The sequence below is a fragment of the Chroicocephalus ridibundus genome, chromosome 4 (genome assembly GCF_963924245.1).
Source record: "Chroicocephalus ridibundus chromosome 4, bChrRid1.1, whole genome shotgun sequence".
NCBI lineage: Eukaryota > Metazoa > Chordata > Aves > Charadriiformes > Laridae > Chroicocephalus > Chroicocephalus ridibundus.
Genome location: NC_086287.1, coordinates 75,615,078 through 75,640,479, shown reverse-complemented (window position 1 = coordinate 75,640,479; position 25,402 = coordinate 75,615,078). Strand labels below are relative to the sequence as shown.

Sequence of the window (25,402 nt, the reverse complement as noted above, 5' to 3'; positions counted from 1 at the left end):
GCTATAAATGTACATAAACCCTGTCAGGAATACCTGTCCTTAAGAAAAAGGTTCCTCTCTACCTCCCCAACTATGTATTTCGAAAACAAACCCAAAAAGGTTTAAAGTGTATTTCAGAACAGATAGTTTGCTCTCTGAGCACAATAAAAAAAAAAATCCCCCTGCCGTACAAAAAGATACTATATAAGTTTATTATAATTTAGGAACATAAGTAAAAGGAAAGTATTTCATAATAGCTTAAAATCCATGGCAATCTCTCCTGTCTTTGTGTTGAAATTTATAGCATACGTGACAGCACTCGGAAGGTCTAACAGAGTTTCTGATTCAATAACAGAACTGAAGAAATAGACAGCTTGCTTGCAGTCGGGATTCCATTCACAGTTTCCCTAAAGGAAAGAGTTAAAAGTGAAAGCAGTCAAAACTCTACGATATTATCACTAGACAGTAATAATGCAGTTACGAGCACACGAGTTCTTGTTCCCAGTTTAGTATACAATGCTCAGATAGTTATCCATTGCCATCCATTCCATTATGGGAACACGTAACTTGAAATACCATATGCTACATTGCACAGGGAAGTCGTAGAGGAAAAAATGGATTTGGTCAAAGAATCCGTAGACAGAATATCGAAAATACTTACTCCTTCCTCTCAAAATTTTTGCTTTAGTTAAACTGAGAAAAGGGATTTGTAAGAGTCAATTCTACTTTGAGCTAGCATCATATTTAAGTTCTATATGTGGTTCAAAACTATGGCAGCATTTGGATCCAATTCAGACTCTCCCATTTTAAGGCACATCTCCTATTCCCCCCCAAAAATATGAACAGGTATTTCTACTAGTTCTGTTCACATAGTATTCAAACAGCGTTAACAAAAAGCACTACATAAACCAAGCACAGCCAACAGAGACCCACTTTTCAGCACTGTAATCCTATAGACTTGGGCATAATAAACTAGACTGAAGAAATACCTTTTCATTTGAAATTTGCATCAGTCCTGTATTAACGGAGATATCAGCAGCAAGATGATATTCCATCCACAGAACTGCTCCGTGGCTCTTTCCTTTGCTGGGGAGAGGCGGAGGATCAAAACCTGTTACTTTATACAATACTAACAGCTTAAACACTGCACCTACCCCTCACAGTTTAGGTGAGAGCTGTAAAACCATGAATAACTTGTTTCCTTGAAAAAAAAGTTGAACAGCTGAATGATTTGGTAAAGCAACTTTTAAAGTATTTGTAGATATGAAATCTAAAAAAAGGCAAGGAAGAGGAGAATATGCCACAACTAAATCATTTAACAGGCACACAGTCATTTAACAGGCACTCAATAACATGGCATAAATTATTCAGCATATTTGGGGAGTAATTCCTTCAGAGACTCCAGCTTCTACTGTTTCTGAATTTTGAGAAAGTATTTACCACATATCCCTTCTCAGTTCAAGTGTCTGCTCCACAAGCAGCAGAGGTCATGCTAGTATGTTGCCTGTAAATATGGTGCAAAGGCACAGAGACACCACACGCTGGTTCTGGATTTTGTGAAACCTTGAATTTTGTTTCACAGAGAAACATAGAATTACAGAAGCGCTCTAGCTACATAAGCTCTAGATACTTAAAAATAACTTTCCCCTGTTTTTTAATTCTAAAGAGCATTTCAAGTTTGAACAGAATTAAGTACAATCTGTAGACAGATTATAATGAAAAAAATCTCAGAAGACACGTGACATATCCGGATTGTCAGAATTAAAGTCAAAAGGAAAAACAGCGTACAGTTTAAAGCTATTAAACCTAATAACTTAGAAAGCTAAATAGGAGGTTTTTCTGCAAGAACTCAGCAACAGGGAACAAACAGAAAGATTATAAACACCTAGACAATGGTTTATCTTCTCTAAACTATAAATTAATCTGTTTAATTTTTAAATCATGGTAACATCTAGCAAAATGCTATTTTTAAAATACAGGTGGCATATTATCTAAGATATTACCCTTATTGTTATAGCCTGTTGTGAACAGCCATGGGAAATTCATGTCAGAGTAACTTCCACAACTTTAGGTCACGTTTTTAAGAACTGTCAAGTATGTTCCCACTAGTTAACTATTACAGTTAACTATACATTATTTATTATATATACACATACACACATTTTATATATGTATGTATACACATACAGAGACCTTGAACATGAGGTAAAAAAATCAGATTATGACAAGAATATTTACTGCGATGAAAAAACTCACCGTAAAAGATTTACAGAACCCTCTGTGCTGAGAGAGTATTCCGGTACGGTCTTTCTGAAGTCAAATGTCAAAATTTCCTGGGGGTCAGAGAGTGACTTGCAAGGATATTCCCACAGAGGGTGAGGTTCTGCTTCCTTGGATTCCCTAAAATTCAGAGAATTCTGAAGAAAGAAAGAAAGTAATAAAACTATCTGAAAACAATCCAAAGGCAAACAGTCCTTGTTTTCAAGTTAATTATGTGTCCTGAACCCAGAGTATTTAAGCAATAAAGCTGCAAGAGGACAGGACTGCACTTCTTAGGCACAAGGGAAAACATGTACTACATGCATGAACTAATTGCTACAACTATAGTCCTCAGCAGCCATACAGAAACAGGTACTTTCAAAACACCATGCATTTAACTTTTCTTCTCCCTTGAGATTAATTCTGCTCTAGAACTGCCTGCACTCCTCCACAATGACTATAAATGCAGTCTAAATGGCTAACTCAAATATGGATATTTACAATACAGCTCTAGAAATTGATACAGATAAATCTCACCCTTCATATCTATTTATCCGAAGTTAAAAAGCCTTTTTCTCTTTCGAAAGTACCCATAAGGGCAAGTAAAAACAGCAGGATTCATCTATGAACAACTTCCAGATGATTTGATTTCAAGCTCCGAACAAAATTTTGAGAACAGTATTTTTCTTTTTGAATGAACAGAATTATTTTCAAAACAGTGCAAAACATTGAAGAGCTTGGGAAATGAGAACCAACATACAACCCCAAAACCCATGCCATAGAAGTTACCATTTTGCAAGAACTAAATAGCCATCATATTTTATGAAAAACTAAAACAATAGTGTTCTGCCTAACATACAAGTTTTGCAACAGTCATAAATACTTTTTTAAGCCAAGGTGAGTTTTGTTCTGTTTTTCTGAGACTTGTGCTGAAACTATTTTCAGTCTTCTTACTTTAATCATATCATCCATAGTCTGGACATCAAAACCTTCACAGGTGCCACATGGACTTCGGATTCTCCATAAGTCCTGAAAAAGAAAACAGGATTTTGTTTGGCTTTATTAAGGAAACAAGAAATCTTAAAATAATTTTAGCTGTAGATTAGACATTTGATAACAAGTCAGATTACAAGACTCTCTACTATCTGATAACAAGACTCTCTACTATCTATACATTCCTAAACCTTTAGAACTACTGCAAGAATCAGAAGATAGCGTGTGCTGCAAAACTGTTTTACAAGTCAGTTAATACTTTAGCCACTGTTTTCAATTTTCAGCTCCTGTAAAGAATATGCCACATTTCCTACCATCTCTATGCGTAGTTTACTTTAGAGTAGGTATAGATTTGCCAAGATTAAAGCCTTACAACCCCCCCCTTATCCAGTACCCAGCACAGGTTAAGTGCTCCCAATTGCATCAAACATCTTACAGCCTATTGGACTACCATACTTCCCTTTAGCACTCCAAAGATTAGTAAAATCATTTTAGGCACCTCATACTATGCCTCTCACTGGACAGACAATGATTCAGTCCAACTTCCGTGTTTTCTTAGACTGCATTAATGGTTTCTTAATAGAACAGGAACATTCACTAGCTGTGGATACATACATGTTAGTGCCTCTTCATTGTCGCACTTAGCAACCTCAGAAGTTCCTGCTTTACAAGATGGCAGCAGGACTACCACAAATTTAAATAAATGCTGTCATAACTCGTGTCTGAACACAGCATGAATTAGAGTGACTACAAAGAATCTCTGAATGGCATACCTGATAGAACTCTCAAATCAGACAGGTAGCACCCTGCTCCCTAAATGCAATTATGGACTAAACAAGTTTAGAACTAAAGTAATTTCATAAAATTCTTTCTCCTAGATCCAGCTTTTGCTAACTGTTTAACCGTGATGACATATCCCTATTCTGACAAGACTGAATAGCCTACAGAGCCAGTTGTGCCGAATACTTTACAACATTATGTCTGTTCCTTCTGTCTAATCAAGAACTGATAAATGCAGAAGTTATTTTAAAAATCCCACAGACTTTAGGCTTTGAGTCGATATTCACCACTGAACAAAGAAGAAAAGGTAAAAGTAAAGCAATAGCCTTTGGAATAGCTTAATGCAATGAAACAAAAGTTAAATGTTTTACCAAAACAGCTATGTGGAATCATCTCTGAAAACAACCCTGTACATAAAAGGGTAAAACTGAGGTTCAGGTGACATGAATGTTACCCTATGTTCTGCTACTAGATTGCTGAATAATCTTAGGTCATCACTCTGCATGCTTCAGTTTCTTCAGCCAGAACATGAGGAGAATAATGCTAACTTCCTTAGAAAATGCTTTGAGTTCTAGGGAAGTAAATCCTCTAGATAAAACAGCATGGAATTAAAATTAACTGCTTATTTCAATCTGATTACGGTTGATTAGTCTTAAACATCTGCTTCCTATTAGAAGATTCAGATTTACACTATTTACTCAGTATATATTTCAATTCTCTACATTTTTGCAGAAATCAGAAAGGTATGTAAAAACATGCAGCACAGTCGATTAGTCCCCGAGGGAAAGAGAACGTACATATTTTCACATACACAAATCAAAGGCGGAAATAGGAGAACAAGGTTAAAGAGCATTCGAATAAAGAAACTCTTAAGGGAGAGAACACTCAGACACAAAACTACACAACTGGTGAACCAGACAGTGGGAAGAAAAGAGGCAAAAAAGACCTGGCAATTTTAACAGATAAACTGAAGGTTACGTTTATGTGAAAATCCATTAGATTATAAGCATTTTATTTTAATTTATACACATGTATATTTTAGTTACACAGTTTCAAACTAAAGAGTTCCTTCATTTAAGCTACTGGACAAAAACTTTGCATATTAATTATGAAAGTACTTATTTAATTTCCATTGCCATTGTACGTAAACTCTTCACAATCTTTACTGACCAAGTCTTTAATAACTGCAAAAAAAAGTTTATATCTTTGTACAATTTCTGAAAGATGACTTTTCAAAGTATTTTTAAGATGTGACCCCTATTGTGCTCAAACTTCAAACTGTGCAAAGCTTTAAGTGGTTAAAAAAAAAGAACATGCAATTATGAATCCTGCCTACAGTCTTATAAAGCATCATTTTAAAAACTGGTATTTTGCAGAATATCGAATTTTATAAATAACTACAATTCTTACATGCTTCAGCAATCTCTCTCTGATCTAGACAAATATATTAAAACATTTGGCTCTTTCATTTAAAATGGTAAATTTAGCCGAGTTAATTTTCTGACAAGAGATAGCTGAAATAGCAAAACTCATCTTCAGGATGTCAAATATTCTTTCCTCAGGTGGTAAGTGCAAAACGTATTGAAGTGGATAGTATTAAGATGAGAGAAGCTTGTTAAAAAATCCTGGAAAAGTAAATATCAAATGGATAGCTCTACACAGTCTCACCTGAAACTCCACAATCATCATATGCAATGAAGCAGACTGAGGTAGGACAGTGACGTTGCTGGTAAGGTGACTGGCCACAGCTGTCCTAGCATACCAGAAATACAGGTTATGCCACGGCAACAAACTTGTAGTAAAAAACGGCTCTCCTACAAGGACAGAAATCTTGGCAAAGAAAGGAGGAGATAAAAAGCATTATAATAAAGAATAACAACTTAACGGTACAGGCTGTTTACATCTTCAATAGTCGACAAGGCAATACAGCAAGTGAAGTCATCTAGATAAAAACTTCTACTGCTCAATAAGAATTTAATTACCGCATGGCAGACATCTTTTTGTGTTTTTAGTTAGCAAATGAATTTTCCTGCAACAAAGTCTGATGGAAAATATGCAGTTTTAGGTTGAAAAGCTTTGTAGTGAGAGTAACAGAACTTTGAAATTTTTAATTTAAGTATGTTAGTAGTTCCAAATATAGACTGCAATCTTCTGAGTGGCTTGAGAAAGAAGAGCTCCGGCCTAGTAGCACATATGCAGTTAAACCAGTTTACCTGCCTTAACAACTGGTGTAGATTACGCAGCAAGGGAAAGTCATACCCTTTCAAAAACAAAGTGAAAACCCTCCCACAGTCTCTCGTCTCATTTAGTTTTAGTGGGACAACATCTGAACCATCTACTCATTACATTTTATATGAACTGGGATATAATGGGATTCATTGTGGTTACAGTAGCACAGTAGGAAAGTAAGATCTATTTTCACCTTCTGCTCCCCACCACACCACTGAAATTCAGTACTGGACAACTGTAACATACCTTTTTATCTTCCAAATGAGATGACGTCAGCAACTCAGGACGTGCTTCTATTATTTTAATTTTATCTTCAAGATTATTTGCTTTAAAAAACTTTAAAAAAAAAGAAAGTAGCATACTGTCTTTATCAAAAGCTACGTTTGAGACTCAAACCCACACCAAAATAACAATTTTGTTGAAAATAAACAAAAAAGAAACCAACAGCCAAAAGAAATTTTTAAAAGACTGCCTACCATAACTCATCGGGATGACACAAGTCTGTTCTTGAAGGGTACATACGCTTAGAGCCAACATGTCACACCTAGTGAACTAAAGCACGTGCCCTATGTATTCCTTCATTTAAGCATATAAAAAGGCAGATAACACAAAAGTTGTCTCACCTTCATTCATTAGAACTTTGAAGCATATGGGAAGGATGGTCAAGAAAGATAAAAATTACTTCAACTACAAATACACGGTATATTTGGCTTCTGTTTGAGACCAGGTTTGCATCTTAATGTGCCTACTGTTTATGTTGTACTCCTAAGCCACAGGCTGAGACAGACCTCTTTTAAATAATACACTGCCAACTAAAACAGACACAGCCCAACGATGACTTCAGGAAGCTTCCAGTCACTCCTTAGAGATTAGCTCCCTTTCCTGAACAGCCTCCACTCCACTGGCAGGGCCTTCTGTGCTCTACCCCAAGAAAGCAGCTGAAACATGCTTTGCAGTTAAGACCCACTGCCTACTGTCTCCTAAGAGCCAAACAGCAGAGCAGGCATTCCCAACTTGTCTCAGCTGGAAGACAGAACTGCTAGATGCCACTTTCCTGGTAAGACTGGTGCAAGCAATGGGATGCTCTCACATTCCACTAATCCTCAAAAACAGATAGCTTTGCCATTGCCAACACAATAAGGCATCAGAGCAGCACCTCAAGCAGGCAAGCAACTGCCAAGGAGAGATCAAGCACTGGCAACCGTAATTCCCTCTGCTCAACTTCCCCGGTGGCCTATTCGGCTTGTGGGTAATGCTACGAGATTGGATATATCTCCAATGGGATGTATTCCTCCAAGAATCTGCATAAAGCCCTGTACAAATACCAGGAAAAAAATAAGAACTCCTCCCCGCCCTCCCCGACATATCCCACCTCCAAGAGTCTTGTCAAACTGTACAAACAAGTACATTCATTAAACTGATTTAACCTCCAAGCAAATGATGCAAGGACAATCAAGAGCATCAGCTCTGGCCTTAGAAATGCGCTGAGTTCATTTACTGCTTTTAATAGAAAACTGAATACTCACTTTTTCCATGACAGAACGGGACACAGCAGAGTTTTCTAATGTAAACACCTAAAGAAAATACACAACAGTTAGTCAAACTAGCTTTATAATTTTTAATTAGAAGAATATGTAAATGAACAATGAAGGAACTATTTTGATGCTTGAGTGAACATAGTTCATAAGAACCACGCACCTATTCCACAGCTCACCGTCATGTACCTTTTTAACAACAGAAATACCCCCAATAGCTAAAGGCTAAATAATGCTGTTTTCACAGACATACAAGAAAAAACCCATCAGAATGCAAATATTTATTTTCCGTTTTTAAGATGCACATCGTATATTAACATTTGCTCTAGGCATATATTTACTCATGAACAAATGCAAGCCAGTGTGCTGAATCAACCTCCAGTAGTGCGTAGTCCTTGTAGGCATTGTTTAACACGATCTGACTGTATCAGCTGGAAAGAGCTCAGATGTGCAATGCAGCACACCAGCCTTCTGAAGTACGAAAAATAAAATAGGTTTTATTCAAAATTGGTAAATAATTAGGCAATAGGCTACCACAGGGCTAGGAAAGTATTACAGAAATCTCTGCCCTATTCATCTCCTTTCTCCTCAGTAGTCATCTGTGACTAGCCACTACTAAAGACAAAATACAGGGGCCAATGATCACTGGTTTAACTCAGCATGGTTATTTATTTCTATGAACTGCCTAGCATCTTCCTCAGGATTATATTACATTACACATTCCCAGACATTGAATTCAACTATAATAGACTTTAGTTTGAAGAGCCCTATGAGAGAACACTTCAAGTAAGTTATATATGTAAGTGAGACAGCCAGGCTGCTCTCATTTACACCCAGACTCGGTATTCTTACTGCTTCCTATCTTGCTGTTACAGACCTTCCACTTCAGACTAGATATTAAATGTAATTATGTAATTGCAAACATAAAAGAAGAGAAAAAAAATTGCCAGACATTTAGGTCAGTAGAAAGAGTATTTCCAAAAGCACCAAGATACAAGATGGCAAAGAGGAATCAGCGGAGAATGAGGAACACCACTTTCATTCAGTGCTACACACTGATAAACATCAAAACTGGTAATTATTATCTCCCTATACTTCAGCTTGATCAGAGATGAATTTAACCTGCACTGCAACACAATGGGAGCCTCTTTCTCACTTGTCACTGAAGAGGCACTGGAAATAATTAAATAATGGGCTGGAAATGCTGAACTACATGAGAGAACTAAAAATACCAAGCTAAAATGCAAAGATCAGAAAAACAGGAAGCACTGTACCTGCTTTGCTCCAAGATAGTGAGCCAGCACAGGCAGCAGACTGCCATCACTGATACAAAGGCAAACACTATCTGTTTTCAGAACCTACAGAAAATAAATAGTCATTGTTATTCCTATTCCAGATGAAAAATTTTTCAAATTCTAGACATTTTCGTGGTGTATTTTCCCTCTTTATACACTTTCATATCCAATAATGACTGGAAAACACAGTGATTAATACAACCACTTCAAGCAAAACAGAACAGTGCAAGAAATATTAATGTAATCCTATTGTTTTAAGTCAGAAAAAGTTTGCACAAGAATGTATTGTCTTTATTCAACTACCAACACTCCTTCTAACAAATACACAGAGCTACTACAAATTCCTACACAAAAATGGCTGCTTACAATTTAAAAAAAGTAATACCAAAGTTTTCACAACAAAATACAATTTACAACTCCTGATGTAAATAATATATACTTTGTGAGCAAAGCCCTTTAGCAAGAGAGAAACAAATTCCATAAATAAATATGCAATTAAAACAATACACGCATCTACCACAGTGGCCAAAAAACCTACAGGCAACATGCACTCACTTTCGTCAAAGACTTGATGTATTGGCGTGTTCGGTTCTGATCATTTAATTGCCCAAAGCGTGGTCTATTCCAAAGAAGATGAGCCTGACATCTACAAACAGGACTCTCAACACGAACAGCTGCTTTATTCTCCTCTTCACCTCTGGAAAAAAATTTTAATGACGTATTAACTACAGTATCAGTAACATGTTTTCACAAAGAGGTACATTTATGCATTTTAGCTAGTACACACATTAACGCATATGGACTCCACTGTTACTTGTTCAAATTTAATAGTTCTCCAGGGACATTTTTGTAGATTTGTATTTCCAAATGAAAAGAAGAGAAAGGGCCAATTTTCACCTTTTTTAAAAGATAAAACCAAGAACTCCCCCAAACTTTCCCACTAATTGTGATGGTTAGGTATTTCAGGTTTTGATCTTCTAGGAAAAAAAAGATACTCGTTTGGCTTCGTAAGTAAAAAAGGCACATAAAATTAAGACATTAACTCTTAAAGCTGAGACTGATTTTTTAAAATGTTAGCTGTTATAGTCATTACAACCAACATGATTAAGCTTCTTTTAATTTCAGCAAAAGGCATTAATCTCAAAAAGACAGTGCTGACTAGGAAAAACAGAAAACGGAGACAGCCTTTACCCATATGACAGCTCAGCTGAGCTGTATTTTTAGGATTTCCAGGAACCAACCATGAGTAATTTTTGTTTCTCTGTCACAGAATGCCACCATGTATAAGGCAGGAGCCTGCAGTCGAAGCCTCAACTATGTTTTTATGCATAATGTGTTTTTTTCACCTGTGCGTTGCCCATGAAGTGTCTTTTAATAATTTTCTAGTCTTTAGGTTCTTATCTTGCTCTTCTACAAAATAGCTGCTCTAAGATCAGCAAATACTTGAGCTTGGAGTAAAATACCACCCTTTTTCACACACATGTATCGTTACCTGGCTTTCTGCAGCTTGTACCACACAGAGTACTCGTCACGACAGGCAGTCAGGTACACCTTCTCACCCTGAAGGACTGGCTCCTCATTTGGAAGAAAATATACACACTGCATCCAGTGATCTCTCCACTGAAAAGGGTTGATAAACAACAGCTTAGGAAGTAACTCATAAGTAGTAAATGGAAAGTAAACAAATAGCAGGAAATCAATTAGTAAGAACGGTCACAACTCTGAAGCACTGATGTACGACTGGTTGAAAGAATCTTGTTCATGTTAGCAAGGCTGAATAAAGACCAACACCACATATTGAATAAACGTATTTTATATAGATTTCTTACAACAGAAAATGCCTGAGACTACTGGCTTGTTGACTAGCTAAGCTTGTATTTTAATCAAATGAAAAATAAATCCAAAATACACTTTGCATTTATTGATGCTGTTTCACCTCTATAGTTCACTTATGTTAGAAACCAGTACTGAATTGGTGACAGTGACCAGTGGTTGGAGCCTCACGCATCAAATGAGGTCACTTAGTGTTACTCTGATATGACAGCACAACTACCTTGTGTTTCAAAAACCTTTTTTTTGCATCATAAATATTGCAAGCTGATCGGCCATTCCAAGCTGACTGAATGCCCTGAAGCTTGACAGTTTCAAATTTTATTCTAAAACACAGTAAGTGCAAACAATCATTTTGAAGCTTCCTTTTGACTAAGTTCATCCTACTAGCAAATACATTTATACAGAAATACAGCAACCTGATCTAATAACAATCTCCTGTTCCTCTAATTATCCAGTATCAACCCACCATTTTCCCACACCAGCCTTTTTTATGGGAGTATAAATACATTACCATAAACTTAACACTTACTTGGAAATTTAATAGCAGAACTACACGGAAGCAAACCACAGACTAATATTTTGACAAGGGATAGAGACCAGTTAAGGAAAAATATGTGGAAATATTTTTTTTTTTTTTATTTCTTGAAAGTAAAAGAAATAAAATAAAAATATCTGGAAGACAGAAAATATCTGGAAGCTTCAGTTTTTAACCTTTATGTTAAAGCTTACGTTGAAGTTTTATATTAAAGAAAACCTAAACCGGGTACATACTGCAGTTAACATTTCTATGACTTGCTTATTTAGCACCTTCTAATACATAAAACATCAAGCGGATGTCCCTTAAACTTTACAGGAACTTTGCTAAACTCCCAGTATGGACTTTACTCAAAATAATTACTGATAGTCATCTAATGATGGTATCTGAAGGCTGAGTATTTTACCTGGAAAGCAGAAGTGGATTTTACCCAGTATGGAGCCATTGTGCAATTTATCATCCCAGAGGGGTCCATGTCAATATCCCACCAGGAAAGTACGATTTGTGCCTTGCCAGATTTTACAGGCTCCAGCTGCACTCTATAGGAGGTAGAGGCACTCCTTACTGGCTTACTGAAATCCACACTACAGAGAAGCATGAAAATTGTAAAAAGAAATAGTTCAGCATTCTTCAGAAATTCTCAATAGTTTCCCAAGCTAAATACATAACTTATACGAAAGGCATAACAGGAAAATTTTGGTTTGAACAAAACAATGCCTACCTTACCTGAACATTGTCACCACATCACTAAGGATAGCGAAGTCACTTGAAGGCATCTGGTTCAGTTGGATGTCACAAACAGAAGGAACACCTGGACAGTCCTCCATTTCTGAAGGGGAGACAATAATTTTTTCACCATCCTCTGCTTCAACATGAACGGGAAACAGTTTGTTCCAGGACCACATTCTTTTGGATTCCACTAACTGGACATACACTGTTGCCCTGTAAGGCACTGCCTCACATCCTTCCTGAGTGTTCAAAACAAAGGGTAAATGCATTAAACAAGTTTGACTTATTAACACGCGTGAGAATTAAATCAATTGAAATGTGAACCAATTTAAAGAAAAGCTGGAACTTTAAAAGCTTCGGGAGCTTTGAAATCTTAAACGCAAATTATTTCAGAGACTTCTGTAACGTCAGAGCAATTTCTCTTTGTCTCCCTATCTGTGAAATACCATACATGAATCTATGCTGCTCAGTGTGGTTCAGCAAGGCCAGATAACTTTAGTAACCATGTAACACTATCAGTTTACTAGCCTCAGTTAAACTTGCATTTCCATTCTCATTCTGAAATAAGAGATCTAACGTGAGCTTCTCAAGGCAGATAACTACTAAGCTATCAAGATTTAAATAGTTTTTGGTTGCAATGACTAAATAAGACAAATAATGGCTCAAATATTCACACATTGACAACTTTTTATCCATGATTAAAGATTAGAGAACATGTAAGCTGTTCTAAAAAACCCCACTGTGAACTAAGACCTTACTGTGAAGTCCAAAAACAATGCTTTTACAAAAAAGACCAATTACAATCTAGAGTTGTACATGGGCAGCAGTAAAAAGTTATGGAGTGCTATTGTTTTTGTATGTAAAACTGGTGAAATGAAACCTAAATAAAGTTTTGCAATCCACATTTTAATTAAAGGAAAAAATTAGAAAAGGTAAAAGAGAAAGCCCTAAAATTATACCTATAGATTATGTGTCAAAAAAAATGCATATTAATCTGACTACAGTGTTTGAAGTATTTCCACAGCCAAAAAGCATGTGGAGTAGCAAGAGCTCCTTAGGCAAAAAACCCCCACAAAAACGAACTAATGCCTGGGAGATGAAGCCCATCAAAGTTAGGAGGAGAATTTCATGTTTTAAAACACCTTGAAACAAACTACTACAGATCCAGACCAAACTGGATGCCTTTCTGAAAGCTATTTGTTAACCAGCAAGTTATTGGTTTTAACACGAAGCAACTAAGTGTAATTTCAGAGCCTGTGATTTACAATATGAACTCCAATAGCTTTATTCTAGAAATGAATCTAGTAAATTATTCACTGAATAAGAAATTTGCACAGCTGATGGTGTACTTACAAATGATACAAGAAGCCTAAATCAAGTATAATCTCTATCCTACTCCAAAAAAGACAGAAGAGTTCCTCTAAGGATAAACATGACACACTATCAATTTCTGTTTTTTTTACCTGTACAAGATACTTGTGTGCATGCTCATAAGTTGGTAAAGCTCCTTCTCCTATCAGCTCTGTATCAAATAATTCTGTTACCAAGATGTTTGCACGACATTGCATATCTCCATCTAAAAGACACAATTTAATATTGTAATATTAAGACACTATGTAAGTCTTTCAAGATGCTATCCTGAAAACACAAGTAATTAGAAAAAGCCAACTTATTCCTGTTAGAGAACCTGCTGAAAACTGCAAATTATTTTCCTTTAGAAGTTTACTATAAAATACAAATGGCTACTGAAATAGTATTATAACACTTCCTTTTGCAGTAAATTTACAGTGTTACTTTCTAGAGACTAAGGGATTTGCTTGTTTAATTAAAAAACACATAGAAAATATGAATAAGACATATTTCTTCCTGGTTTTGAGGTACTTGCCCATTTTTTTAATCCTAGGCTATTTTTCTCACCTGGTCCAACTGTGACTTCAGTGGAGTGTTTGTTGATTACCTTGATCTTGTCACGAAAACCATTTTTCTCCACTATCTTCACAGCAGCATTAGCCATGGGCTTGAAAACCTGTCAATATCAAGAGCACAAAGGACTGGTAAGCTAACATTAGCTTTCAAAAATGAAAGGACGACACCACAAAATACAATATATTTAGTCCTGCAAAAATTTAACATCTGTATCTTTTCCTATGTTTGAAGTTCACAACCATGAAACAAGACAGCAAGCCTCACTTCAAAAGTTCATAGAGCTCCAATGTCACTGTTACAAACTGAGTATCATCTGTCTCCAAAAGCTACTCCAATTTAACTTTTGAAAGACAAAAATACACATTAAGAATATTTTAGCATGTAAACAACTTATTTTTAAAAATAAAGATATGTATGCATCAAGAGCCCCCAAGAGACTTATATGTGCTCAAGACATAAAATAAATGAATTAATAAATAAAGAACCCAAAACAATCAGCACTGAAATAGTAACTGAAGTATGCCAAAAATCTGCTTTTACTAACAGCATAACTGTGAAGAGAATTTTTGTTTCCTGTGTCTACATGAAAGAGGACTGTCCCTGAAAAATCACAGGATGAAATCCTAGATTAAAAAAAAAATATAGATTTTTACTTGGATAAAAATCACACAGCACCCTTTCAACTATGACCCTCATACAAATGGCTCTTCTCATTGTTTCTTCAAATGCATTAAAAAAAGCTAAACTGGCTAAAATGTTTCTGTTATTATCCTTAATGTAAGTAATGGCTGCTAATGACCATCAGGATATTTCTTAACTGCCGATAAAAGAGAGAGGTGCTCTATCCAATCATGAAGAGATGGAAAAATCAGTTTATGAGACAGTCTCTTCATTATGATGTGGTCCATGTTAGGATTAAGTAGTCTGAGAACCCACCACCAAGAGATTAAATTTATGGTGATCAGCAAAATGGTTAGAGAATACACACATTTTTCAAAAACTTGGTTACAGTTTTCCATATTACACTTGAGTTTTGACAAGTAGCGAAAACAGAACACTACAAAACTTGACTTAGTAATTTTAATCTGCACATTTACAGAAATTGTCCCAAAAATGAAAAATGTAGTATAACTTTTAACTATATTTTTGTAAGACCTAAGTGTTTTTGATGCATAAAAGTATCAAGCTTGCACTTCAGAGGCCACAATACAAAATAGCCAATGCATGCACTCCACTGATAATGCAAACAGAACAGCTGCACTGAAGCTCTAAAAAGAGGCTATGAACACGCATGCGGAGGTATGCGCAACCTGTGACAAATGCTTACCTCAACTGCATAGCAGAAATCTGCACCTGCTGAAGCTGCCATCATTGACAGGAGTCCTGTGCCAGTCCCTATATCTAGAACAATTGCTTTCTCACCTCTTTCTTTTACTCTGCTCACTGCAGCACGAATACCTTGGTAATATTTCACATTCTGTGGAGAAGGAAAAAAAAAAAAAAAAAAAAAAAGAAAAAAGATCAGCATCCTTTTATCCATTTACACTTTGAGTTTTTGTGCAGACATCTTGCATTCTCCGACTGTGAGTTTATAATTAGAAAAAGGCCTAGAGTTCTGTATGCTATACCAAAGCCATTTTCAGCAGAAGGTTGTGTTTTTGGAGGGATTAGTCCATTTCAAGTACATCAACTTTTATCACAATATTCACATCATCATCGATCAGTTAGCTATTTATAGCACGTGTATAATTTACACATGCCACTTATTTTCTAGAGCAAATGATAATAAGATCCATGTGAGATACTACTGGTTTTCTCATCACTTTTTGCCTGCAGCACCACTCGAATAGTCATATAGTGCCTATGAAAGCACAAGAGCTAAAGTATCTTGGATTTAGATTTCCCTATACATCTACTGAAAAACATTCATACCTGAGAAGCAACATGTGTAAATACTGGCTCTTGGTCATGTGCCATTAAGTGGGGCTACAAGCATACTAGCATTAACAACAGGGAAAAAACCAAATGCCGTCATCTGTCAGCTACAGTACACATATTGAAATATATGCTTATATTTACTCCAAAGCAGCCTATTTTAAGGCATTCCTTTCCTAAAGATTTATCAAGCCTTTCCAAAGATTATGCTATCTTTGGACATTATAAATTTGGAAAGTCTGCTGGATCACTTTCTGAACTATTCTATTTAACACTTTTAATACGTAATCCCAGTACAGTTGTTTTAATTACTTAGACAAAACTTGCTGCCTCTACATGGCTTATTAAATGCCTGATTCCACTGGCATGTTTCAATTCAACATGAATTCAAGACTCATACAGAGTAGGCACCATAAAAGTCTTTAAAAAGGTTATTGACGAAACAGTTGACTAAATAGCTAGAGCAGAAAGAACATTTAAACCATTCACTCCAGACTTTATCATGCCTGTAGATATGGCATCTCGATTTTCTTCTCAATCCTAAACAGTAAATAAGAGCTAAAAATACCACAAAAGAATAAAGATAGATTTTACTTACATTCCTATAAAAACTAAGAAGCCTAGATTCACATTTACAGCCTTTGAAATTTCATCTAATGAGCTCTCTCTGTCAAAAATGTCAAACATAGAAGAGCAAAATCAGTTACTGAATGTAAATATCAAGTTCTGCAGTAAACAACAGAACACTAGTATCAGATGTATAAGGTACCTGTTGATCTAAGAACAGGTCTGGTATCTTAAAGGGTACAAATTTGATCATTTCATCTTTCAGAGAAATCTGTATAATCATGCAGTGACAGCTATTCAAGAGAAAGGAAATGGGTATTTTCTCACCATCCAAAAGTTTTTTCCTTTTATACTTACTCTGTCTTTGTCGTGAAGCATATCTGCATAGCGTGACCTACAGTACAGAAAGATTCCAGTCAAAATACTACATACTGCAAAGCACAAACTGTCAGATCTTATATAGCCTCCTTTGTTTTCTCTTATAAGGCAACTGGTCCCCATAGCCCATGAATGCACAGATAACTGACGTGCTCTCTGAGGATCTGAACTGTTTCACAAATCTAAGGAATAATGTCATTTCAGTGATCTGGTCATCAGCATATAAATGAACTAATTAACTGCTGGCACATATCCCCTCTTCAGCAACGGACCCAATGCATAGACCCATGGACAAACAGCTGTGAAATAATAGCTGGGACAGATCCAGGTTGATACAGAGCAATACAAGGCAATGAACGACATCCCATCATGGTCTATCATTTGTTACCAAGATTTAAATTTCTTTGATCCCCATTTCCTCATGGGTCACGCTGCTTAAAAATACCCCAAAATCTAATGTTCCTAACTCCTCTGGTTGTTATATTATGCGCTTAAAAAGTTACTACAGGAACAGACAACTACAAATTATTTGTTGTACTGGGGATTCAAAAGAAATTTAGTCTATGCGTTTTGCCACAACTTAGTCACTGCCAGTATTAAGATCAGTACCTCAGAAAATGTTTAAAAAAAAAATTTAGAAGGAAACTACTTGGAGAATACAATCACAATCTACATTTACAGTTCTGCCCATTACAACACAGGGCACTGTAACATTTAGACTGTTCTACAGTCTGTTCATCTCACACCCTTTGAACTTCTACAGAAATAAACCCAAAAACTGTCAGAAAAACAAGCTGGGTTTGCTCTTTTTTGTAGCTTTAGTGGAACAACAAGCTATTTTTTCTAGCATACCTTGCAATTTCCTGATGGTAGTCATAGTTCTCATCCTCTTCTAACCACTCCATCGCACCAGTAGTTGGATTAGCTCTTCCACAAAAGGTCTTCATGATCAATCTCAATTTGTATTATCTATGTATTAAGTACAGTTTTGCTGCTTTGGCTTCAGTATAATACCCAAAAAACTGGCTGTGAAAAAAACCCAAAAACATATAAAACTTCCAGTGAAAACAACATGCATCACTTCAGCTCTAGATCCATATATATACTTTCCCTATTACACCTGCCTTGACAGAAGCACCGATGACTGCCTTATTCTATAAGAATGTTTTAAGCTCAAATCTGTCCCCCAGCCTTGCTCATGATCTCAGCCCGCAAAAAAAAAAAAAATCACCCGTAAATTCTCAAGAAAAAACACCTGCCCCGAGACGAGGCACGTCGGCCCGGGGGAGGCCAACCACCCTCTCTAGGGGGTCCCCACGCCCTCTCTGAGGAGTGACCTGCAAACTCTGGGCAGCGGCAGAGCCGAGGGGACCGGCTGGGACCCCGGGCCGCGCTGGGGAGCGGCAGCTCTTGGGACAGGCCCGGCCGTCAACAAGAGCAGCCTCAGGCCAGACCTCCCCCAGCCTCAGGAAGGAGCTGCGACCGGGGACGGCGAGAACTCTCTTCGATACCCCCTACCCGAGGCGGCCCCACCTCACCCTCAGCGCCCCAAGGCAGCCCCTCCACAGCCCCCGACATGGCCGTCACTGCCACCTACCCCTCAGGCCGCCTCACGCGCGCGTGCCACCACCTTCCCGGCGTGCACCGCGCCGGGAGGGGCCCGCCCCTTCCCGCCCTGCGTGGTGGCCGCCATGGAGCGGGCGGCGGTGCTGCGCGTCAAGCGGAAGCGCGGCGGGACAGAGCCGGCTGAGGCGCTGCTCCTGGCCTGCAAGCGGCTGCGCACCGACTGCGGCGGCGACGGGCCGGTGGAGAGGAGCCTCTTCAAGCTACTGGCGACCGTGTCCTCCAAGGTACTGCCGCCCCGCCGGGGTAGGCCGGGGCCGCTCCTCAGGCAGGCGAGGGAGGTTTGATCCTGCCGGGGATCGTTTTGCTCCTGAAGGGGCTTTTGAAAGCAGCAAACCCTCTCCGGGTTGACAGCGCTGCTCCACGCGGGTCTTTGCGGGTCCTGGAGAGCAGCATCTCGATGCGAGGTGTCATTCTGTCATGATAAATAAGGGCACGGGGGCCTTCTCTTCGCCACACTCTGAGCAGCTGCTTGCTTGGTGGCATACCCGCACCCAAAGCTGGCGGTTAGTTAGGATTGTTAGTTAAGGAACATAGGGTAGAGCAACCACCATGAAAAGCTGGGTTCAACACTGACTCTTCTGTGCTTATAGACCGTTCTTCGCTTATAGGCTACAGAATAGTCGGTAAGTGAAGCCTGAATTTCTGCTCTTTGAGGTGCTGAAGCTCAGCCCTCCAAGGCTAACAACATCTGTCCATTGCGTAGCCTTTTATATTGAATAAAACTAGTATTTCTTAGGAACTGGTCCTCATAGGAGACTGTAAAGGATATTATGCCTTAAATTTAGGACCATCACAGTCTTTCAAAAGCATGTGTTTTTGTTTGGAGGGTTATTCTGGACCACAAAGTATATTGCTTAAAAATAAAATTGAAGTAGTCTTACAGTTTACAAATATATACTTTTTTTCCCCATATCAAAAGACTATTATGGTAGCTGTATTGCTTAAGGTAGTAGTAGAAGTTACTTGAATGTTTTTAGGAGTGTTTGTACTGCAGTCCTCAAATAGGAAGTACTAGTAATAGTAGTTATTAATCACTTCCAGGAAGGCGTATGACTTACTATGTTGGTGGTGTTATTATAGTCCTCCTCCTTTTTGTTCCTCTACCCAGAATGAACCAGTTCAGAAATACGTTCAAGAAGTGATCACTCGAGAGAAAGCAGCTCAAAGTCTGCGACCCTCTTTAGGAAGCTCTCAGCGAATCATTCAGGAACTCCGCTCTTCCAAGCAAGAGAAAAGGAAGGAAAACCGTTACCGTGTGATAGCCAGCCATCGACCTAACTGCACCGAAACAGTTACACCTGTCAGAAATGGTGAGGCGTCGATTGATGGCGACAGATCGGACTCTGAAGCAACAGAAGATGCTTCACAAAAGGAGAGCAGTGCCATGGATAAGAGTTCGGACTGCTGTGGGAAATTCCAGTTGTTTGATATTGAACAGGAAGAGGAGGTCGTAGGAGATGCCAGTGTTACTGCTGCAAACCCACAGGTCAGCAAACAAACTTAAGTGTACTTGAAGTACTTTGATATCAGTGTTGACTGGTACATGTGGGCGAACTGACTGCTGTGTAAGTTTTTTTGCACTGTAAGTATTCCACTATTTAACAAGAGCTTTAACTAGAGATTTGCGAGCTGGAATATTGTACAGGGAGTTAACTTTTATGAGGATCCTTAAGTGTGCTAATCCTTAAGTGTCCAGTTCTGGGCTCCCCAGTTCAAGAAGGACAGGAAACTGCTGGAGAGGGATCAGCAAAGGGCTACCAAGATGATGAGGGGACTGGAACACCTCTCTGATGAAGAAAGGCTGAGGGACTTGGGTCTTTCCAGTCTGGAAAAAAGACAGCTGAGGGGGCACCTTATCAACACGTATAAACACTTAAAGGGTGGGTGTCAGGAGGATGGGGCCAGGCTCTTTTCAGTGGTGCCCAGGGACAGGACAAGGGGTAACGGGCACAACCTTGAGCATAGGAAGTTCCATCTCAACTTGAGGAGGAACTTCTTTCCTGTGAGGGTGGCAGAGCCCTGGCACAGGCTGCCCAGAGAGGTGGTGGAGTCTCCGTCTCTGGAGACATTCCAACCCCGCCTGGAGGCGTTCCTGTGCCACCTGCTGTGGGTGACCCTGCTCTGGCAGGGGGTTGGACTGGATGATCTCCAGAGGTCCCTTCCAACCCTATGATTCTATAATGTTGTTGAGACAGACAGACCTGTGGAGTTGGCTGCTACAGGAAGGGCTTGTACCACTCTGGTTTTCCTGTACCCTGCTCTGATGTATAAATTCTCACATTCGTCTGTCAGTTGGATCTTGGTGGTTTTTGATTAACTTCTCTACCTAGAAAAGAAAACAATCTAATTTGGTGTCTTCTTATCTACCCAGATGCCTAGGAATGTTGCTTCTAGGCAAGATTCACTGAAGGAAAAGATAGTTTTGAGCCTCCCCTTCTCATACTTCCTATATAAGGTTTTATTGTATATTTTGTTTTTAGCAGAGCTCCAGGTGTTTGACAGGCTGCGTAAGCCTCTATGTCCTGTTTTGATTGGTATTATGAATTCAGTATGTTTTCAGTTGGAGGAATATCTGCTCAATATCTAGCATGGTTTTAAGTATGAAGAAGCTCTGCCTTCTATGTAGGGTTGCCCCTACAGAGTGTTAAGAAGATTTTCTATCAGAGACTCATAACTATATGGAAAAGAAGGTAAGAGGGCTGTGTATGCTTTCTTTAGTAGTCCCTTCACTGTATGTAAGTACACGTGGATGCTTTACTCTGAGGAAAACTTAAATGCTTAACGTTAAAGAAGATACTTGGGTGAGGAACAGCCCAACCAGCTGTCATCCTCCAGCATTTCTTATGGCTTATTTCAGGACTTTGCCATCAAACTTCAGTATGAACTCTCACTTTCCATTAAGCACGTATTTCAAACAGACATTTGAGATCTGCTAGTTATCTATCACTCTGCTGATTAGAAAAACAGAAATGAAACTGAGGTAGCATCATAACTTACTAGCAGTAAGTTTTTAAAGTAAGCAAGCTTTCTTTTTCATTCTGCAAGTATTTAGAAGTGGCTGAAAGGATGGTCTGTAGCTGTTCCTTAGAATTACTTAAGTAGCTCAGGAGACACCACTGTGGATCGGACAGGAAATTCTGAAATGCTCTAGCAGAGAAAAATTGGCAGCAAAAACCTGCCTGTGTAGACCTTCAAGTGCTATTCACTAAAGCAAATACATTGGAAATAATTCATTAGGAAGGAGAAAGCATGAAGAAATGTCTTCTGTGTTTATGTTGAAGTGACAAAATAAAAAGCGTATCTGTAGGGTCTGTCAGCCTTTTCCTGTTAATCTGTCACATTTTCATTGTTTCTCCTGCACACTTTGTATACTGTAATCTGCTTGCATGTTATCACTGCTACTGTATGCATATCTTTCCTGCAGTGTTGCAAGTGTAATGCTTTACAAAGCACAGGCTGTCTTAAAACTTGTCTTTTGAACCAACATGTCATCAGAAACAGATGGGATTAGTCATATCCCCTTCAATAGTTTCTAATGAACTTGTCCCAGAAGTTTTCTCATGCTATCTGAAACAAGGCCTGCCTGGCTCTACTACATTAATTGGAAAATTCTTTGGTGTCTTTCTGTTCTAATGTTCCAAATACCAGCGGTCCAATGCAAAGGTGTTCTGGTTGAAGATTTCAGAATGTCATCCTTAGCCAGCTGTTGGCTACTGTCTACAAAGGCAGTTGGCTGTACTAAACTAAAACGTTGCACGACTTCAGTGAAAATACGCATTTTTTATTTATTTTTCTCAGCAGAAGACTGATCCAGATGTGATTCTTTGCAATGCAGTCGAGATGATCCGTGAGCATTTAAATGTTTCTGAAGACAGTAAAAAAGAACACCGTGAGAAAGACGAGTACGTTTATGACATCTACTATACGGAAACATCAGCCCCTGGTTGGATCGAAAATATCCTTTCTGTACAGCCATATAGAGAAGAATATGAACTGGTAAGGATGTGGGAAAACAATCTTCCTTAAATAGAGAGGTCACAAATAAACATGTTTGAAGTCCTATTGTTAGATGTTGCCGTGCCAAGAAAAATCCTTTGAGATACTACACATATGCTCAGTGAATTCTGTGTTAGGCTGCTTGTAACTGCCAGTCCTGTGTTCTTCCAGGTTACTGTTGATTCAAGCAAATTATGATATGACAATGAAAACCGAAGGGATAGCGCTCATGTACTGTGAAGAATTTGTCTGGCTTCAAATTGCCAAATAAATTTTGGCACACAAATCTAAACTTGAAGTAATTCACATCTCATTTATGACTAGGAGGCAGCAGTTAAAATGTAGTTGTAAATATGGTTGGATAAAAAAAAGAAGCAAGGGAAGTACACACATTTTTTTTCAGTATTTTGAGGACTTGACTTTAATCTTAATATATAGATATTTTCTTGCAATAGAATTGTCCTTCAGTGATCGTGGAGTTAGGAAGTTAAATGTAAACTTCAGTCTTTCATTGTATAGATACTGTGATCTATAGACTTGCATATCAGGAACTTGAAGGTACTTTTTCTGCTTCTTGATCTATTACATGACTGCTGAAGTGAGTAGGAATTATTTAGACATTAACCTTGGCATTTAAATGCTGCACTGGAACATTTAAATGCATGACTTCACTGATTTTTATTTTTTTTTTCACCTAAAGCAGATTGCTGTGCTATGGTGAATATACTGACAACTGCTCTGTGCAACTGTTGAATAACTTATGCTTCCAGTACATAAGCATCTCTTGGTGCTTTATGATCTGTATAGTATTGTATCAGGGGATGAAAAACTGCTTTCTGCCAAGTGTCTGTATTTATAGTGAATGTTATGTTTTGCGTTGATATGCAGGTAGATAATGATGATGTTCCAAGGGAAATATATGAAGATGAAGATGATGAAAATGATGAAAATAACTGGCGTAATGATTATCCTGATGAAGACGAATTCTTACCTGAGGAAGATGGGGATGGAGAAAAAGGTATGCCTATCATAAATATTGTTTGCTTTCACGCTGCGCACATTTAAGTCCCATCCATTTTTACATACCGTCTCTAAAAAAGCAACTAACTGAGCACTGCTGGGGTAGTGCTCTGCTCTTAAGGATAAATCTGCTTAGAGAAGGATCATCTTTCTTGGAACTACAAGAGATCTTAGTGCTTTTGCAAAGTCAAAATTAAGAACTCCATTTCAGGCTGCTGCACTTGCAAAAGATTGCTTGTTTGGAGAAGGAATAGATTCCAGATACTTGTGAAACACTGTCTTTGCTTTCTTAACTCCTCATACCAGTGCACTCCTGGCACAATTCAAACTTCCATCTAATACAGAAGTTAATCAGATTTTATACTTGTTAATGTGTTACTCAAGAAGCTTACAATAGACTGGTTAACCTAATTGTTTAACTTAAAAAAAAAGTATACTCTAAAGTGATGCTCTTTCTTTAGAGTCTGACGAGAGCTCCAGTGATGAGGACCAATGTTACAGGAGAAGAACATGGAACAAATACCGACAGGAGGTTCTACAGGAATTTGGATATGATGAGATACAAGATTTGGATTCTGACTAACAGCCCTTTTTTGAAGGTGAAATATATACTGAAGATGAAATTCTACTGTTGCAGTAGAACTGAATATCCAGACAGCTGCTGATGGCTACGCATAAGAATGTTGAACTAAAAAAAAAAAAACCACCACCAAACAAAAAAACCTGGAAAACTACTGTCTGGTAAAGACTGTGCTCACTGGAACAGAAGGAAACCAATCTTCACGTGGATGAGCTTTAAGCTAAATTTTTGCCTATCTGGCCTTCTGAAACTGCCAGCGACTAGCATGGTTCACCCTAATGCTTACTGACTAGGCTTGAGTATTAGATACTAGATTCAGATTCTAGTAAATACTAAAACCTTTTACTATCTATCTGAGCTGTTACTATCTGAGCAGCCAGCTTAGCTGGTAGGTATCAAACAGATGGGTGCGAGTATACCACTTAACAATACAAATTTTTGTTCCAAACAAAAAGATACTGTAGACTTTAAAGTAGATTTTTCTGTCCATTCTGTAATGCTGAGGTTCTGAAGAAACTGGTTTTTTTTAAAAAAAAAAAAAAAAAAAAAGCTGCATACCTAAGCATTTGTACCTGTACTGATGGTACCCTCCACATTATATATGAAGGCACTTCTTGTCATGATGGGTGTGTCAGGTTTCACAAGAAGATCAGCATGTCTGCTGTGACAGCAAATGAAAGATCTGGAAAGAGGAACTCTGTCCTAGTGCTTTCTACTGTGTTTGTTGCTAAGTTTCAAGTTACCTTCTTTACCTGTGTTTGAGCATATGAAATGCCTTGATCTGTCCATTTTATTGCTGGATCTACAGTAATTTTACTATTGGAGTAGAACAATATGTGTGCATTTAAGTTGTAAATAAAGAGTTTTTGACGAAGTTTTCTTTACTCTTTCAAAGATCATAGGAGTTGGTACAGATGAGCCACGTTAGCATTTTAACTTGCATTTACTTTTAAAACAATTTCATCTTCCCTGTTTGGACACACAAAGTATTTCAGCACTGTCCTCCTTGAATCTGTGAGAAATAGCTAACAGGATGTTAGATGTATGTCAGTCATGAGCAGCAGGTTGCAGCAGTGACTGTAGGTCAATTAGTTCTGGCTGGTGCTGTCAAGGTAGTCGAAGCAAAGTATTTTTTCCCTTGGTTTCACAGAAAGGCTAAGATGGCTGTTAACCTATGCCACAACCCTAGCCTCAGCTTACCCACTGA

General features: G+C 38.1%; 2 protein-coding genes across 4 annotated transcripts; one reads left to right on the top strand and one right to left on the bottom strand.

The window, feature by feature from the left end:
• Positions 1-167: 167 nt before the first annotated feature.
• PRMT7 (protein arginine methyltransferase 7) lies at positions 168-18,637 on the bottom strand. 2 transcript variants are annotated; one of them, XM_063334266.1, is made up of 19 exons: positions 18,512-18,556; positions 17,826-17,999; positions 16,953-16,989; positions 16,627-16,695; positions 15,421-15,570; positions 14,085-14,193; positions 13,631-13,743; positions 12,165-12,406; positions 11,845-12,022; positions 10,563-10,690; positions 9,626-9,767; positions 9,050-9,133; positions 7,767-7,814; positions 6,487-6,576; positions 5,680-5,841; positions 3,193-3,267; positions 2,236-2,396; positions 969-1,065; positions 168-386 (listed from the first exon to the last, which is right to left on the bottom strand). In XM_063334266.1, the coding sequence occupies exons 5-19, from the start codon at positions 15,463-15,465 to the stop codon at positions 228-230; spliced, it is 1,833 nt and encodes a 610-aa protein (XP_063190336.1). In that variant the 5' UTR covers positions 15,466-15,570; positions 16,627-16,695; positions 16,953-16,989; positions 17,826-17,999; positions 18,512-18,556; the 3' UTR covers positions 168-227. The 2 variants fall into 2 exon arrangements, with proteins under 2 accessions (XP_063190336.1, XP_063190335.1); XM_063334265.1 differs by lacking the exons at positions 16,627-16,695; positions 18,512-18,556 and adding an exon at positions 18,571-18,637.
• Positions 18,626-24,752, top strand: SLC7A6OS (solute carrier family 7 member 6 opposite strand). 2 transcript variants are annotated; one of them, XM_063334278.1, is made up of 5 exons: positions 18,626-18,823; positions 19,708-20,085; positions 22,401-22,595; positions 23,484-23,613; positions 24,077-24,752. In XM_063334278.1, the coding sequence occupies exons 1-5, from the start codon at positions 18,665-18,667 to the stop codon at positions 24,196-24,198; spliced, it is 984 nt and encodes a 327-aa protein (XP_063190348.1). In that variant the 5' UTR covers positions 18,626-18,664; the 3' UTR covers positions 24,199-24,752. The 2 variants fall into 2 exon arrangements, with proteins under 2 accessions (XP_063190348.1, XP_063190347.1); XM_063334277.1 differs by having other exon boundaries at positions 22,398-22,595.
• The last annotated feature ends 650 nt before the right edge of the window (positions 24,753-25,402 follow it).

What these genes read in the sequence shown, in the direction of transcription:
- PRMT7 (XM_063334265.1), bottom strand. Translation starts at nt 17,920, where the DNA reads ATGAAGACCTTTTGTGGAAGAGCTAATCCAACTACTGGTGCGATGGAG. An exon ending in TGCTTCACGACAAAGACAGA is followed by an intron (nt 15,571 to 16,952) that starts GTAAGTATAAAA and finishes CCTTCTCCACAG; the next exon opens with AATGTGAAATATTACCAAGG. An exon ending in ACATCAAGTCTTTGACGAAA is followed by an intron (nt 9,134 to 9,625) that starts GTGAGTGCATGT and finishes TATTTTCTGTAG; the next exon opens with GTTCTGAAAACAGATAGTGT.
- SLC7A6OS (XM_063334277.1), top strand. Translation starts at nt 18,665, where the DNA reads ATGGAGCGGGCGGCGGTGCTGCGCGTCAAGCGGAAGCGCGGCGGGACA. An exon ending in TGGCGACCGTGTCCTCCAAG is followed by an intron (nt 18,824 to 19,707) that starts GTACTGCCGCCC and finishes TCCTCTACCCAG; the next exon opens with AATGAACCAGTTCAGAAATA. An exon ending in TTACTGCTGCAAACCCACAG is followed by an intron (nt 20,086 to 22,397) that starts GTCAGCAAACAA and finishes TATTTTTCTCAG; the next exon opens with CAGAAGACTGATCCAGATGT.